The sequence below is a fragment of the Electrophorus electricus genome, chromosome 21 (genome assembly GCF_041902795.1).
Source record: "Electrophorus electricus isolate QZ-2024a chromosome 21, ASM4190279v1, whole genome shotgun sequence".
NCBI lineage: Eukaryota > Metazoa > Chordata > Actinopteri > Gymnotiformes > Gymnotidae > Electrophorus > Electrophorus electricus.
This window is the reverse complement of record NC_137517.1, coordinates 5418112-5435000: the sequence shown is the minus strand read 5'-3', so window position 1 is coordinate 5435000 and position 16889 is coordinate 5418112. Positions and strand designations below refer to the sequence as shown.

The following is a 16889-nucleotide window of genomic DNA, read 5'->3' as shown; positions in this document are numbered from 1 at the left end:
GGTCACCTACACACAGCTTACACACGTCACCTACACACAGCTTACACACGTCACCTACACACAGCTTACACAGGTCACTTACACACAGCTTACACAGGTCACCTACACACAGCTTACACAGGTCACCTACACAGAGCTTATACAGGTCACCTACACACAGCTTACACAGGTCACCTACACACATCTTATACAGGTCACCTACACAGAGCTTACACAGGTCACCTACACACAGCTTACACAGGTCACCTACACACAGTTTACACAGGTCACCTACACAGAGCTTATACAGGTCACCTACACACAGCTTACACAGGTCACCTACACACATCTTATACAGGTCACCTACACAGAGCTTACACAGGTCACCTACACACAGCTTATACAGGTCACCTACACACAGCTTATACAGGTCACCTACACACAACTTATACAGGTCACCTACACACAGCTTACACAGGTCACCTACACACAGCTTATACAGGTCGCCTACACAGAGCTTATACAGGTCACCTACACACAGTTTACACAGGTCACCTACATACAGCTTACACAGGTCACCTACACACAGTTTACACAGGTCACCTACACACAGCTTACACAGGTCACCTACACAGAGCTTATACAGGTCACCTACACACAGTTTACACAGGTCACCTACACACAGCTTACACAGGTCACCTACACAGAGCTTACACAGGTCACCTGCACACAGTTTACACAGGTCACCTACACACAGTTTACACAGGTCACCTACACACAGCTTACACAGGTCACCTACACACAGTTTACACAGGTCACCTACACACAGCTTATACAGGTTACCTACACACAGCTTACACAGGTCACCTACACACAGCTTATACAGGTCACCTACACACATCTTATACAGGTCACCTACACACAGTTTATACAGGTCACCTACACACAGCTTACACAGGTCACCTACACAGTTTACACAGGTCACCTACACACATCTTATACAGGTTACCTACACACAGCTTACACAGGTCACCTACACACAGCTTATACAGGTCACCTACACACAGCTTACACAGGTCACCTACACAGAGCTTATACAGGTCACCTACACAGAGCTTACACAGGTCACCTACACAGAGCTTATACAGGTCACCTACACAGAGCTTATACAGGTCACCTCACACAGCTTACATAGGTCACCTACACAGAATTTAGAGGTCACTTACACAGAGCTTACACAGGTCACCTACACACAGTTTACACAGGTCACCTACACACATCTTACACAGGTCACCTACACAGATCTTATACAGGTCACCTACAGAATTTAGAGGTCACTTACACACATCTTACACAGGTCACCTCACACAGTTTACACAGGTCATCTACACAGAATTTAGAGGTCACCTACACACATCTTACACAGGTCACCTACACAGAATTTAGAGGTCACTTACACAGAGCTTACACAGGTCACATACACAGAGTTTACACAGGTCACCTACACAGAGCTTACACAGGTCACCTACACAGAGTTTACACAGGTCACCTACACATAATTTAGAGGTCACCTACACAGAGTTTACACAGGTCACATACACACAGCTGTCACAGGTCACCTACACACAGCTTCCCATCTCAGTTACAACCCAATTAGAACTTCTTATACCATGATCACAGATTAATCAACTCCCAATCTATGGCAGACAAGCTGACATTAAGATCAAGCCCATTTCAGACATTATTATATTTACATAGCTGGATCTTGAACAGTGAATTGGGTGGTCACCACATTTGTCAAAAAAGCAGACACACTTTCACTCCAGGAAACACTATGTTAGAGCTATCAGTGAATCATGATTGTTAAGCTGAAATAATTGACCTTGCAGGCAATGCACTGAAAAGGAGAAAACGAGAGAGCCACAGTGCTGATGTCCCCGTTAACATTAGCAGTTGCATTCACTCAGTAGGCAAGACCACACTAAAGGGAAACTGCACCTCATCCAAACAGAGCCTGCAGCGTTGTGGGCTAACCCAGGGGCACCTCATCCAATCAGAGCCTGTAGCGTTGTGGGCTAACCCAGGGGCACCTCATCCAATCAGAGCCTGCAGCGTTGTGGGCTAACCCAGGGGCACCTCATCCAATCAGAGCCTGCAGCGTTGTGGGCTAACCCAGGGGCACCTCATCCAATCAGAGCCTGGAGTGTGGTGGGCTAACCCAGGGGCACCTTATTCAATCAGAGCATGCAGTATGGTCAGCTAACCCAGGGGCAGGTGTACCAAAGCTATTGAACATGCAGAGCTGCCCACCGAAGCCAAATCAGCTCGCCCAGGTTTCAATGTGTCCCTGTTAAATCTGTGACCCCAACCACAGCACGAACCACAGTGTCCTACTCTGACCATTTCACGGCTGTAGGACTGATGAAGAAAACTCTCAAATATAGGTCCTGCTTTACTATTCGCCACATATCGGCGAATCCAAAGGTTTCTAGGCAATTGAGTAATTACAATCAGTCTTAGGAGGGGGATGCTCTGTGGGTACCACTGTAAGCTGTTGCCACGGTTTTCACTGCCTGAGGTGCAGGGACTCAACCAACCCCATTGGTCATGCATCCAAATGACACAGGAGTTCTGGGTGATATATGCCATTCATTCAGATCATGCACAATGTTTACTATAAACAGCTGTACCACTACTGCGATGGTTGATAATGGCAACAAACCAAGGTCATGAGTTGTAGGATTTGTGAGATTTCTTTCACCTCTTTCCACCTTTCTAGAGGAAATAGTCCCTCCATAACTACAGGCTGTCTGATTGGCTAGACGCGTGAGCCAGGTGAAGTCTCTTCTTGGAACGGTACTGATCTCCACACAACACCAGTCATACGCTGCATGGTTCATGGTGCAGTTTCACACAGCGCTGGCCCTGATGGTCTGTCACGCACGCGTGCACGGGAAACTGACCCCAGCAGGAGCTCTGGAGAGCGATACCACCGGGTGGCCACATATTCAGTGTAATTTGCATCATTTCCTTCAGAGAGGTCGCGTGCAAAACCTGTAGCAACAGACACAAGAGTGAAAGAACCATGATAGAGTGAGAGAGAGCGAGAGAGAGAGAGAGAGAGAGAATATAGACAAAGGGGGAAAGAGGGAGCATGAATAAATAGCAGTCATCGGCACTCGGATGTCTTTTTTTTTCCAATGTGGCAAGAGAAGCTTTCCAACAAACAGCAAGGCCACGTCACAAGGCTACACTGACTAGCCACTAAAGAACCGCACGTTTGTTTGTTTTTCAGTGGAAGTATTGTACCGTCTATACGAAAAACAGTCTGTTAGCACGTGTGTATGTGTGTGTTTGCATGTGTGTGTTCGTGTGTGCTTGGGTTTGATTTCCAAATGGCAACGTTGCACCACGTCTGCGGTGGTACTGCGCCAGGTCGCGTGTGTGCAGTCTGCTCCCGGCACTCTGTCGCGGAAGCAAAATGGCAGGAGCCTAAGTGGAGCACGGCTGGCATTCTGCCTTTAATATGGAGTGTGAGACAGAGGGACTGGCTGCTGTTCTCCCAGCCCCTCACACACACACACACACACACACACCCACTCATGCGTCCAGGTACATAAACACACACACACACACACACACACACACACACACACACACACACACACACACACACTCATGCGTCCAGGTACATAAACACACACACACACACACAAACACCCACTCTTGCATCCAGGTACATTAACACACACACACACACACACACACACACACAAACACTCACTCATGCTTCCAGGTACATAAACACACACACACACACACACACAAACACCCACTCTTGCATCCAGGTACATTAACACACACACACACACACACACACAAATACCCACTCATGCTTCCAGGTACATTAACACACACACACACACACACACAAACACTCACTCTTGCGTCCAGGTACATAAACACACACACACGTACACACATGTGTAGGGAGTGTCAGGTAATGTCTAAGACGGGCGTAAAATTAGCCCTCGGGTTGAAGGATAAAAATAATGATTCTCAAGAACCCCTGGGAAAAATATAATCTGGATGGAACATTGCATCCTCCCCAGTCTGACTGGCACAGGTTCCAGAGTCCTGTGCCGCTGATTGAAACAGTCCTCTTGGAAGAGCTGGCTAAGGAAACTGGAGTGTTACAGTTTCAGCAGACAGCCAGTCACTCGCACGCTCACCCTGGTCTCTTACGGGTCTTCCAAAGGACAGAGCAACCCAGCAGCACCAATCCGGCAAACGCTGAGCAAAATCTAGTGTCATCTAGTGCCGGCGGAGAGGAGGTCGCCCCCTGCAGGCGCGGGGGGGTGGGGGGTGGGGTGGATGATACCGCGACATTGCAGGCGTGAGGCTGGGAAGCTGGGACACAGCTCGACTGCCGGTGTGGATTTATTCCAGCTGGGCTCATAGGTGCCCACATACGTTACTGTTTCTGGGTACACAGAGGAGCTCAAGGGCAAGCCGGAGTTGACGTGGCTGCATCTATGACTGAGCAGGTGTATTGTTGCGGTCATATGGCTGTCCTTGTGTGCGCGCCTTTTTGTGTCGTGCTCTGTGACTCTGTGATTCTGGGCTCGAGTCCCTTACGGCGCAGCGTGGGAAACGTCTTAGTACCTCCACTGCATATCATTCTGAAACTCCTGAAGTTCTATGAAATACAAATACTCATTAGTGCAAGAGGACCAGTGTGCACTGGTGAAATGAACTATGACATAAGCGGCTGGCGAAATGGACATCAAATATTTTCAGACTGTAGGGAGGCATTAGGAAGGTCAGTCAGAGCGACTGATTGGCACACACAACATCTCCCTCCCACGGCCTCCTCCAGGGTACACTCAGAAATGGCCAAGAGTTGGACAGCAATGGTTTTTCTAAGTGATAAAAGTGAATTTGTATACTTTTCACATTTATATGCATATTTATAAGCCTACTGTAACAGTGCCCCTCCCCCTACATCCTACTGTCACAGTGCTCCTCCCCTTACAGCACATGATCGTAGTGCCCCTCCCCCTTTCAACCCACGGTCACAGTGTCCCTCCCCCTTTCAACCCACGGTCACAGTGCCCCTCCCCCTACGGCCCACGGTCACAGTGCCCCTCCCCTTACAGCCCACGGTCACAGTGCCCCTCCCCCTACAGCCCACGGTCACAGTGCCCCTCCCCTTACAGCCCACGGTCACAGTGCCCCTCCCCCTACAGCCCACGGTCACAGTGCCCCTCCCCTTACAGCCCATGGTCACAGTGCCCCTCCCCCTACGGCCCACGGTCACAGTGCCCCTCCCCCTACATCCTTCGGTCACAGTGCCCCTCCCCCTTTCAGCTCACGGTCACAGTGCCCCTCCCCCTACATCCTACGGTCACAGTGCCCCTCCCCTTACAGCCCATGGTCACAGTGCCCTCCCCCTACAGCCCACGGTCACAGTGCCCCTCCCCCTACAGCCCAAGGTCACAGTGCCCCTCCCCCTACAGCCCACGGTCACAGTGCCCCTCCCCCTACAGTCCACGGTCACAGTGCCCCTCCCCCTACAGCCCAAGGTCACAGTGCCCCTCCCCCTACAGCCCACGGTCACAGTGCCCCTCCCCCTACAGTCCACGGTCACAGTGCCCCTCCCCCTACAGCCCAAGGTCACAGTGCCCCTCCCCCTACAGCCCACGGTCACAGTGCCCCTCCTCCTACAGTCACAGTGCCCCTGCCCCTACAGCCCACGGTCACAGTGCCCCTCCCCCTACAGCCCAAGGTCACAGTGCCCCTCCCCCTACAGCCCACGGTCACAGTGCCCCTCCTCCTACAGTCACAGTGCCCCTCCCCCTACAGCCCACGGTCACAGTGCCCCTCCCCCTACAGCCCAAGGTCACAGTGCCCCTCCCCCTACAGCCCAAGGTCACAGTGCCCCTCCCCCTACAGCCCACGGTCACAGTGCCCCTCCCCCTACAGCCCACGGTCACAGTGCCCCTCCGCCCTGCGGTCACACCTTCTCCACATTTGCCGCTCCCCTGTGTGTGCCCTGCCTGCCTCCTCACTCTGCCGGGAGTGAGAGCTCGGTTATGTCTGCACTACGGCAGCAAGAGGTGAGAGGAACTTACCGAAATCGCACAGCTTGAGCACATCTTCAGAGCTGATGAGGAGGTTCTCTGGCTTGATGTCTATGGGTGAGAGTGGGAGGTGGAAAAGGAAGAGGGAAAATAAGCAAGAAAAAAAAGCCCAGTTATAAAATTAATGAATAACTCCAGGACCATTTGATATTTATCCTGGATGCATGATTTTATGTATTCCTGTTACTGCATAAATGCTAAAGAAATAATTATTTAAAATCTGATTAAACTGGTTCCCGTTTCCCAAAATCATTGTTGCGTTCAGATTGTTTTAAAAGAAAATGAGCATTCAGTGCTATAATCGGGTATGGGGACTTCTGTATCATTTTTCCTTGAACTTCAGGGATTTACTGCAAGATTAAGTCATAAATCAGGACTGGGTAATTTAAAACTTCATTCCAAGGTTTTCCTGCATCCTACAGTATTTAAAAAGTACTTTTAAAAATTAATAATTTTTTGTAAATGAACAGCTTTCAAAGGAGGTTCCAGTAAAAAACAAACAAACAAACAAAAAACCCTTTTTTTGGTTACATATACCACATATAAAAAGCAGTATGTGCACTGTATCCTTGCTGCCGGTGTCCTTTGAGAGCAGAGTGTTAGGACTGACATTGGCAGAACCGGCATATGTTGAGCCAGCTGCTCACAAGTGGGACAGCAGCTCTGGTGTGGACCTCCTGCCTGCTGACCTATGTACGGCGCATCTCTCTCTCCGCTCCACGGCCAGGCCATCTTGCCTGTTTCAGGCTCTGTCACTAAACCGTGACGTCTGTTATAGTGGCAAGCGTGCATGCATTCCTGGCCCTCCGGTGGGGGTTGGGGGAAGCAGGCACAGCCTGGTTCAGCTCGCACTAATGATCGCCTGTTCAATAATGTGTGTGTGTGTGTGTGTGTGTGTGTGTGTGTGTGTGGTGGTGGTGGTGGTGGGGGGGTGATAAATGATTCTCCTATAAAAACAGTGCTTATTAAAAATAAATCTGCCATGTGCATATGAACTCTAGTGGACCCTCTGGATGGCTAACAGGGAATGGCTGCTGCTTACCTCTGTGCACGATGTCATTCTTGTGGCACCAGTGGATGGCCTTGATCAGCTGGTAGATGTAGTTGCGCACTTTGTCAGGCGGGACACCGTTGGGAAGCTCCTCCAGCAACTCCAGCATGTTCTACACCAGCGGCAACCCAAGGAGGGTGGAGAAGGCACGCAGACAACCGTTAATAATTTGACCGAATCGCTGTAGCGCTTTTAACAACAGACAGTGCCCCAAAGCAGCATTTTCGAAATGTAGACCCCTAATGAGCACACTGAAGGAGACCGCGGCAAGATAATAAGGCAGGTAATGACAGCACAGTGCACTATGATTCAGTGCATTAGAAACTTGCCTGTGGTGAACCCAGTCAAATACAACGAATAACAACAACAACAAAAAGTCCAAGGTGAGTGGAAATGTGGCAACTTCACCATTTCTGTTTACCTGCTCAGTTCCTGTTCTCTGTTCATTCTTTAATCCTGAAGTTAATCTGCATTAACTTCTTAATCCTGAACAATTTACTCTGCGTTAATTTTTTAACCATGAACAATTCTCTCTGTGTTCACTCTTTAATCCCACTTTATCAAATTAATCCGGGGTGCATAAAGCCCGAAGTAGCCATAACTTTGTCTTAAACTTGTCCTGAGACAAGTTAGTCTCGGGTACGGGTGCATGTTTAGTGCATATATTTTCAGCACCAGAAGCTGTTAAGTGTTTTGCTATCAAGAAGATAAGTGTCAGTTTAAAACAAGATAGAAACAACTTCCAGATAATGAAAGGAGGTTTTTCCTCTCAACAACTAAGAAATCGTGTTTCGGTTTGCATGGACTTAGAACAGGAAAAGGTATTTAATGCTTTTGGGTTTTTGTGTTAACTGTAAAGTGCCACAAAGTAGCTTACCATGTGTTTCATATTCGATACTTCTCACTCTGCTGTACTGGTGTTTTATTTCAGACGCATCGTTGCCTGGGCGGGTTCCCTCATTAACTCCCAGTCTTGTTTCGCACGGAAGATTTAGCTGAATATTAACTACAGCATTCCATACATAAAATTCCTGAAATTTCCTGTTTGTGCTTTAACTAAAGCATGCCAAAGAGTAGATCCCTATGCGTGTTAACCCAAGCTTTTCACGGAGCTCACGCCACTGTGCACCTTCGGCGCGTACGTACTACATAGCCTCAGCCTTCATGTGCAGCTTCTATCAGCATCCGGCTTTGTTTCAGTATGTGCTGTTTGAGTCATTGATAGTAGACCGGAGGCCTTAGAGGGACTTGGTGCTGATACCTTCTCCACATACTCAAACACCAGGTAGAGTTTCCCGCGGCGACGGAAGGCGTCCTTCAGCTCCACAATGTTCTCCTGCTTGAGCGTGCGGAGCATTTTCAGCTCCCGCAGGGTCGTCTCCTTCACCTCCTCATTCTCTGGGGGGGGGGGGGGGGGGGGGGTTGGTAGAGGAGCACGTGAAGGACAACACTCTCCTCCCAAATGCCACAGAGCACGCATTACAAGATCCGGTGAACTATGGGAGCAATGGGACTTTGGGAATGTATACTACAAGGTGTCTGAATGGCGAAAAATCTAACCAGTGCCGGGAGAAGCAGGTCAGATTACAGTCCGTTTTCCAAATGGCAGTATGTCTTGGCTGTAGGATTTTCTCATTGCGCACCGATGAAACATTACAAATATTACAAACACTAATATTACCGTGGCATATTAGGCATGCGGTGGTGCGCAATAAAGCGAAGGTTTACGCAGTACACTATGTGGTGACAATGTGGGACACTGCAGCGGACACAGCAGCGCTGCAGGAGTCATGCTGGTTAATGCTACGCCATCACGGGCTCGTCTGAGTTTTGCATGAAGGATAAACTCCTTCAGCCCTGTGCAATGTAAGCAAGCGCAAAAAAGGTGCAAGAGGAGCAGACAAGAGGCCTTGCAGGAGAGCGATTTTTAAAAAATCGTTTCCAATTTCGCCGCCACGGCTTTGGGCCGCCCAGGGTTTGGCTTTATTCTCCGTTGGGGGTGTTGGAGCGGGCGGGGCGGGGGTTCTTACCTTCACTGTCCTTGAACTTCTTAATGGCCACGATTTCATTAGTGTCCTGTAATAAAAAGAGGGAATTGTTGATTAGGGCCACAGCGCCGTTCTGAGGGCCGTTAGTCGCGCAGATGCGATCCACAGCAGCCGAGGGCTGGCAGGGAAAACCAGTGCTGATGCCGCACACACACACACACACACACACACATACACACACGCACGCACGCACACACACACACGCACACACACACACACACATACACACACACGCACGCACGCACGCACACACACACACGCACACACACACACACATGCACGCACGCACACACACACACACACACACGCACACACACACACGCGCACACACACACACACACACACACACATACACGCACGCACGCATGCACACACACACACACACGCACACACACGCACGCACATGCACGCACGCACGCACACACACACACACATGCACGAGTTATTAGGATAAGTATATATTTCTATAAAGCAAACAAGACTTAGTAGCAGCGGGGTTTTGCTGCATCAGGACACAAGCTCTAGGGACAACGCCTCATATGTTGGCTATGCTGCACCCTGCAAGAGTTTTGAAGCAGCAAGCCATTTGACTGGCAGAAGAAATACTGTGTGAAACCATAAAATAAGACCCAGCTCAGCATTCTAGGCTGTTAAAGGTAAGATGTGACTTCAGAAGTAGGCCTGTAAAGTACATGAATTAGAGCCGCAAAGGTAATGGGAAATGAATTGAAATGTGGAGTATATTTCCAACAGGCTGCAGCGAGGATGTAATGATCAGACAGCAGCATGTGACTTCTGTCCAGTGGAGGGGGGGTTGGCCGATCACAGGAACAGCCTTGTCCTCTGTGCTGTTCTCTCACCCACCCCCCACCCACTGTCCTATTTTACTCAGCCTTTCCTGTCTCCCTCCACACACCTCTGATCTACTTTTGGTCTCTTGGGAAAGAAAGACAGGGGGTGAAGAGGCAAAAGTAGATCTGAAGCAGGACATTACTCACTGATTTATAATCAGGCGCTTCCCGTCGGCCTTTTTAAAGTGCTGCTTTTCAAGCTAACTGTGCCTGTCAGTCGACTCAAATGGTTCCTGAGAAAGGAGGGGCAACCAAATTGCAAGACTATGTAGGAAAAACAGACAGGAGAAAAAAGCCTTATTGTGTGTGTGTGTGTGTGTGTGAGAGAGAGAGAGAGAGAGAGAGAGAGAGAGAGAGAGAGAGAGAGAGAGAGGGATTGAGTGTGAAATAATAGTATTGTACATACTGTACATTGTTAGTTTAAAAACTATTTACTCAGATTACCAGTTTAATTTCCCCGTCTTAGACACGTAACTACTTTCTATTACAGACTATGGTTTATGTCTTACATGGAACTAAAATAAGCTTTTAAAGCCTGTTTTTGTATAATCTGGTAGGGTACAGACTAAAACTGCCTTCCCTAATACTCAGCTCACGCATACTCAGTGTGTGTATCCATGCTTTCACACTTCAGAGTGTGCAGGAGGGGCAGGCATGTATTTAGCTCTTTGTGGATACCAAATGTGTTGTTGATGTCGGTAAATCATAAAAGATTTGACATTGTAGGGATATCGGGCTTGTCTCACGCAAGGAAAAATAGCTTTTTATATGCATTTTTTTAAGGCAAAAGGACCTCAGAAACACAGTAATACAGGTTTGCGTTTTTGTGGCTGTGATTCATCACCAGAGATGCTGAGCCCCCAGGCTGTGCTCTAATTTGGGACCCGAGGCTGATTCTCTTGGCAAACACAAGCAGGCATGCTGCCGCTGAGGCTGCACACAGGGGCGCAGCTAGCCAGTCGTGTTTACGTACGCAGCTGCCTGGTTTGGTGCCACTCCGGTGGGCATTTGTTCCACACTGTAAAGACTCATCCACCATTCGTACCCTTACTACACCATAAAGACTTGCACATCAATCTGGCCTCAACAGAACACGATCTGTTTGTTATTCGCCTCTTAGTGCCTTCATTAATTCAGCGCTGCCAATGCGTCCCCGCACAGAAGCATCGCGCACAATCACGGTTTGACCGGGCCCAAATCATCCAAGCCGCTTAGAATGGAGATGCAAATGTGTGCCGACAGGTTTGATGATTTATTTATTTATTTATTTTTCTGCATGGGCATACAAACCGCTACATAGGAAGCATCAACACGTGAGAAATTTTATAAAACCAAATATTCCGGTGCGGTTGGCGCAGTATTCCAGATGTGGGTCTGTGGGGAGTAACTCGAGGTTCCAGGCTGTAACTCCATCATTCATGAAGGACCTCTCCTACAGCTCAGTCATGAGTGCTGCCTTTCCTGGGCCTTATTAGAGTCTCTGAAGAGGTCAGAGGGCCAACACGTGTCCTGTGCAATCTGATGTCAAGCCCTTTTCGCATTGCTGAAATCAAGCACCTCTCCTGAGTTGTTTGGCATTTGTCAGATGCTTTGTATGAGATCTGACAGTTATCAAAGCGATGGGCTATTTATGTCCACGCCATGTGACCACGTCACATCTCCCCTCTTCATAAGAAACCACTGTATAGCATGAGTGATGACTCCCTGGTGATCCCTTCAGGGTGAATGAATGATGGATTGATTGACCTGTCAAACCCCATACCTGCTTTGATTGCTCATGTCTGGGAAAAAGCTTAGTGCTTGGTGAAATGCCATAGTTTATTACAGACGCTTGAAAAACTTTCTATGATTTATAATAGTTCTGAAATCATATTCTTCTATGAACTCGCACAGGAACATGCATTAGCATATTGACACTCGTCTATATAAACCGTTCTGGGTTAGACGTTCACATAATTTAACAAGCTTTAAACATGCTGTAACATGATTTAAAGTTGCCATAGAATGCGCAACTGCACCTTGACACATAGCTGAATAAGGAGTTTGGTACCGAGTACCGCAAACTCCTGTCTCCTCCTTTAAATGCACATACCGCATAAGCAAAAAAAAAGGGGCAGTAAAAACGGGCCAGTTTCAGAATTTCAGAGTCTGGACTCATTAATATTTACACACACAAAATTTGCGTGCACCAGACCATGTTCTGACCTATGCAATATTAACATGGACCTGCACAGCCAAAACTTCAAGTTGTGCAGGTAGGCCTGCAGTTTATAAGAACAAAGCAACGGCAGACTATGCACAGCGACGTACCGTTCCAGGATGTAAAGGGGATTTCGCCACTTTTCATAACGAATCCAAGTAATAGAAATGTCATTGGGCATGTTTTATTTTCAGATTTAACAGTTCAAACGTAATTGGCCTCACAGCCTTAACTTACAAGTAATCATCCATGTTGTCTTTTATTGGTATAGGTAACGTTATCTATTAGCAAGCTCTATCTAAATAGCTTAGCTATCTATTATAACGACCTAGCTCACTTAAGCCTGCACGGAGGTTCATTTCATTTTCCAGCTTGTGTCTCATTCAAAGAAATAGCCGGTGTTGTCATATAAATCTACAATAGATGCATCTTCGTCAATTACTAATTAATATTATATCATCAAACAAGACATAACTCAGAACTAGTTCAGCTTCTTAGAGATACCCATGCTATAGCTGATTCGCTCCTTCTAGATAATTTAACCGCTGGCTTTTCCATCACTGAAGTTGAAACGGCGGGCACTTGCAACGACATCTAGTCAATCTGTTAAATCGGTTTTGTTTGCCTGTATATACATCGGGGAGTAATCAACTGCATTATGTAGCCTGAGATAGTGACATTGACCTGAGGTTTCTGTACTGCTTGTACTTTGATTAGCAAAACAACTCCACACTGAAGTCCTGAAATTTGACAGTAGCACATCTTGATACATTTATAAACTGTTTAGCTTGCTGTTTGGAGTCCTTGATCAACATTGCACGAAGGAGCTAGCATCCTGGAATAAATGTTGACTGAGATGCAAAATAATTACAGTGTTCTTGCTACAGTGCCGAAAACAAAGTTATGATTATGCAAACATTGTGCCCAAGCTGAAGTGTGAGTATTACAGTTACGTGTGGCAGATTGTTCCTGGAAACGCTGGATGACAAAACCTAGCACTCAGAAGCGGTCGTGTCCAATCTCTATGCATCTGGCGGTTCCTCCGCATGCTTTTCTCCTCCGTTACCTTGCGTTGCCTCTTTAACACTACAGCCATTGATGTTGACATGCGCGTCTCGCTGTAAATCATCCAATCAGAGCAGAGCTTATTAAATTATTCATGAGCCCAGGAAAAAAGAGGGGTGTGTGTGTGTGTGTGTGTGTGTGTGTGTGTGTGTGTGTGTGTGTGTGTGTGTGTGTTTGTGTGTTTGTGAGGGGGAACAGCTTGTTTCATTTTCGGCCAAACCGCAGGGCTGTAAATGGGTTTGTAAAACCACATCTGGGCATTTTCACTCCGACCAAAGACACATACCCTTTATGTAGACATCAGAGTATAGTAATACTGAATAAATGCATTCTACTGCACCTTTATGGCAGTACATGAACCACTATTAAGTTTAGGGTAAACCTGTGTTTTTGCAAAAATAAATAAATAAATAAATAAATACTGATACAAAAGATAAGAATAACAGAATAGAATAATATAGAATAATATAAAATAGCAATAATATTTTAGATTTTTTTTTTTTAAACAGAAGCAGTCTATTGAGATATTTGTTTTATATGACCCAAGGGTACGACGTCACATATGACCAAAAGCCCTATTTAATTATCATTATATTTGTAGAGTTTAATCCCAATATGTACAGTTTCCGCACACTGTAAATCCAGGACATATGGATAAAGATACCCTGCTGCACACAGGAGTGATTTAGGCAGGGTCATCTATCCGTAGTTCAACACTCCGAGGTCTAAACGGGAGCTCAACAGAGTGATGACCAGAGTGGTACCCGGCGTGGTACCCAGGGGTCGGTGCACTGGCAGATATTACAGTGCTGCCTCTGCTTTTGAGTGTGCATGTTCACAGACAAATGTGTCCTCAGTTTTAGCCACACACAGAAGGAGATGGTCTTCTCAACGCTGGCAATGGGAGGGAGTGATAAAAACTGCAGCTCCAAAATATCACCGAAGGATCGCCCCCCTCTCTCTTTTCCTCTTTTGCTCTCTTTCATTTTCCTGCTCTTGCTCTTCTGTCTTCATGTCTGTCAGTAACTGTCTCTGAAGCAGGTATGTCTCCCCCTTTCTTCCAGCATCGTCCAGCCTATGCAGCAGCAAGGCCATCACTGCCCAGAGCGGATTACTGGGGGCTGAGCCCTCGGTCACACCGGGACAGGATTCCAGTCCGGAAAATATGGCCCACCTGCGCCCGTTCGGACCGGGGTGGTGCTTCAAAAGGAGCAGCACTGGCGTGTTGGCACCGCCGCTGAAGGCACCCTGGACCCGTGTGCTGCTTCCGGATGGTTTTCCGTGCCACCCCTTGTTTTTGGACACAGAGTGCAGCGGCGTTCCTCGGATCCTTACTGCGCAAGAGCCGCCGCCCGCAGTCTGCACGCTGGCAATATGACGACAGAGCTTCCGTACTTCCTCTTTTCTCGTTTACCCATGACTTTCTTTCTTTTTACGATGTTATGTGCCAAGTGGGCCATCATGAGATGCATATGACTACAGACAGAATAAAGTATTATTGCTTTGTATTTCTCAACGTCAAAAGACGTCTGTGGAGGGAAAGCTTCCTAAGACCTCCACCTTTAGCAAGATGCCGCTGAAATTGCCACTGACAATAAAACCAACTGGATCAAAGTACTCTGGGTGATCTAACAAAGGGCAAACCGATTTGAGATCTATAAGATCTTGTTCCAGATAACTGGTCTGGATAACACCAGACTACCCTTGGTGTAAAATAAAATTGTACTTTGCAAAAAAAAGACATATTCCAGCTCTAAAAGATTCACTTGTTGGCCCACTCAGATGGAAATTCCCTGTGGGGAATGGGTGTTGAGTCCATAGGGTATTCAAAGAATTAGAACAGAATATGAATGTTCATCACATTTATATTGATGAGGCTATGATGTTCTAGTCAAGTGAAGTGCACTAAGATGACAAAACAATAGTGGTAATGCCAAATGGGGAACACCAAGCTGGATAAATACTTTTTTCAAGCCCAACTGACACAAATATGCAGAAATCTGAACTGTGAAATAATTGTTTTACTTCTACACTTACGGATAGGGTGAAACATTAACTTCCTAGGTCCATCCTAGGCAATGGACAGAATGAGCTCAAGCTCTCCAGGACTGTGTTTACTAACATATTAGAGAACTTCGAGAGGTGTCCTGTAAGCGTGTTGTCTGTCGAGCTGTTGTGATTTGGGAACCTCTTCTTGTGGAGGCGCTCGATGAGTCCTCTGTTTTCTGACTGCAGCTTTGAGCTATTCCCTCAGCGAGCCTCTTCTTCCACAAGGGACACGCCTCGACCCCCTGTGTGAGGGGCACGCCCTGGGCCAAATCTGAGAAGGGTAACGGGTTTGCCAGATTCTACCGGCGAGTGTTCACTCTGTATTCCAAAAATAACACAGGTTTAGCAGGGCATGGTATTAATCACCCCCGCAACCTCTATCCCCTCCCCCCATCTCTCTCTCTCTGCCCTGGTGGTTTTATCAGACCTGTGGCTTGACTCCTTGTCATACGAATGGTGCAGTGCACATAAACTCACTTAGTTGCTCAGTTACACTCAGTCTTCCTGTCTTTTTCTTGCGCGCATGCACATACAAGCACACACACAACTCTTTACACCATGAAGCGTCCCACTCAAGATGACCTATTTTACTCCATGCCATGCAAAAGCCACTTACTCAATGTCTCTCTCTCTCTCTCTCTCTCTCTCTCTCTATCCTGTCCCACTTACTCTCTGTCTTTCTCTCTGTCTTTCTCTCTCTCTATCCTGTCCCACTTTTTATCATTAGGGAAGGAAGAAACTCCCTGCTCCTACAGAAATAGGGCGAGAGGCTATTTCAAACAACCCTGGGTGGCGAAGCACACAGGCAGACATTCTGAGTACCAATCAGGCAAAACTACTTCTTTTACAGGGCGTTTTCAGACATGACTGTTGTATCCGATTTGAGGGGCAACCTCTGTGAGGCGTTCAGGTATCAAGCTTTTGGAGTAGGCCGATCTGAGATCAGTTTCACTTGTCATCTCTAGGGACAGGTTGTGGATCTTGCTCTGAAACCTCTGATAGAACATGGGCCCTGCACTCCCACTGCACTCTCTGCTGTGCAAGGTTTCTCTTTGTTCTGCATGGCCAAATAATTTTTTTTAACAATTCAATAAATATTTCATGCTTATACAAAAACAAGTACCTATTGATGCTGTAATCTATATTCAATCCATTTAAATCATTATTGCACTTACAGAATTAATAATAAACTTGAACATATAATTGTCTTATTTGCATTATGCTAACCAAACTTTGTTCATATTAAACTCATTAGCATTATGCTAACCAAACCTCATTCACATAAAACTCATTTGCATTATGCTAATAGGACCTAATTTGTATTAAACTCACTTGCTATGCAACCTCACTATTTTTTTTACTGAGTATTAGCAGCATTAGCAATTTTGGTAATGTATTTCTTTAATGACTTATGTAGAAAAAAAAACATTTAGAGCAGAACAGCACTCTCCCATTTAGGCAGTTCAATTTCTTTAAACCAAACAGGATGTTACTTCAGGAACA

The 16889-nt window shown here is 46.9% G+C and overlaps 1 protein-coding gene across 5 annotated transcripts in view; it reads right to left on the bottom strand.

Moving 5' to 3' along the window:
• The window catches only part of LOC113570376 (cyclin-dependent kinase-like 5), a 54824-nt gene that overhangs the window by 17038 nt on the left and 20897 nt on the right, over positions 1-16889 (bottom strand). For 4 of the 5 annotated variants that reach the window (XM_035521754.2, XM_035521755.2, XM_035521756.2 and 1 more), the window contains exons 4-8: positions 9204-9249; positions 8435-8571; positions 7165-7285; positions 6114-6173; positions 2943-3033 (exon numbers count right to left, since the gene is read on the bottom strand). In XM_035521754.2, coding sequence (XP_035377647.1) covers positions 2943-3033; positions 6114-6173; positions 7165-7285; positions 8435-8571; positions 9204-9249 — 455 coding nt within the window. Of the gene's footprint in view, positions 1-2942; positions 3034-6113; positions 6174-7164; positions 7286-8434; positions 8572-9203; positions 9250-16889 lie in introns of those variants that run through there. The other variant, XM_081704580.1, reaches the window with a different exon arrangement.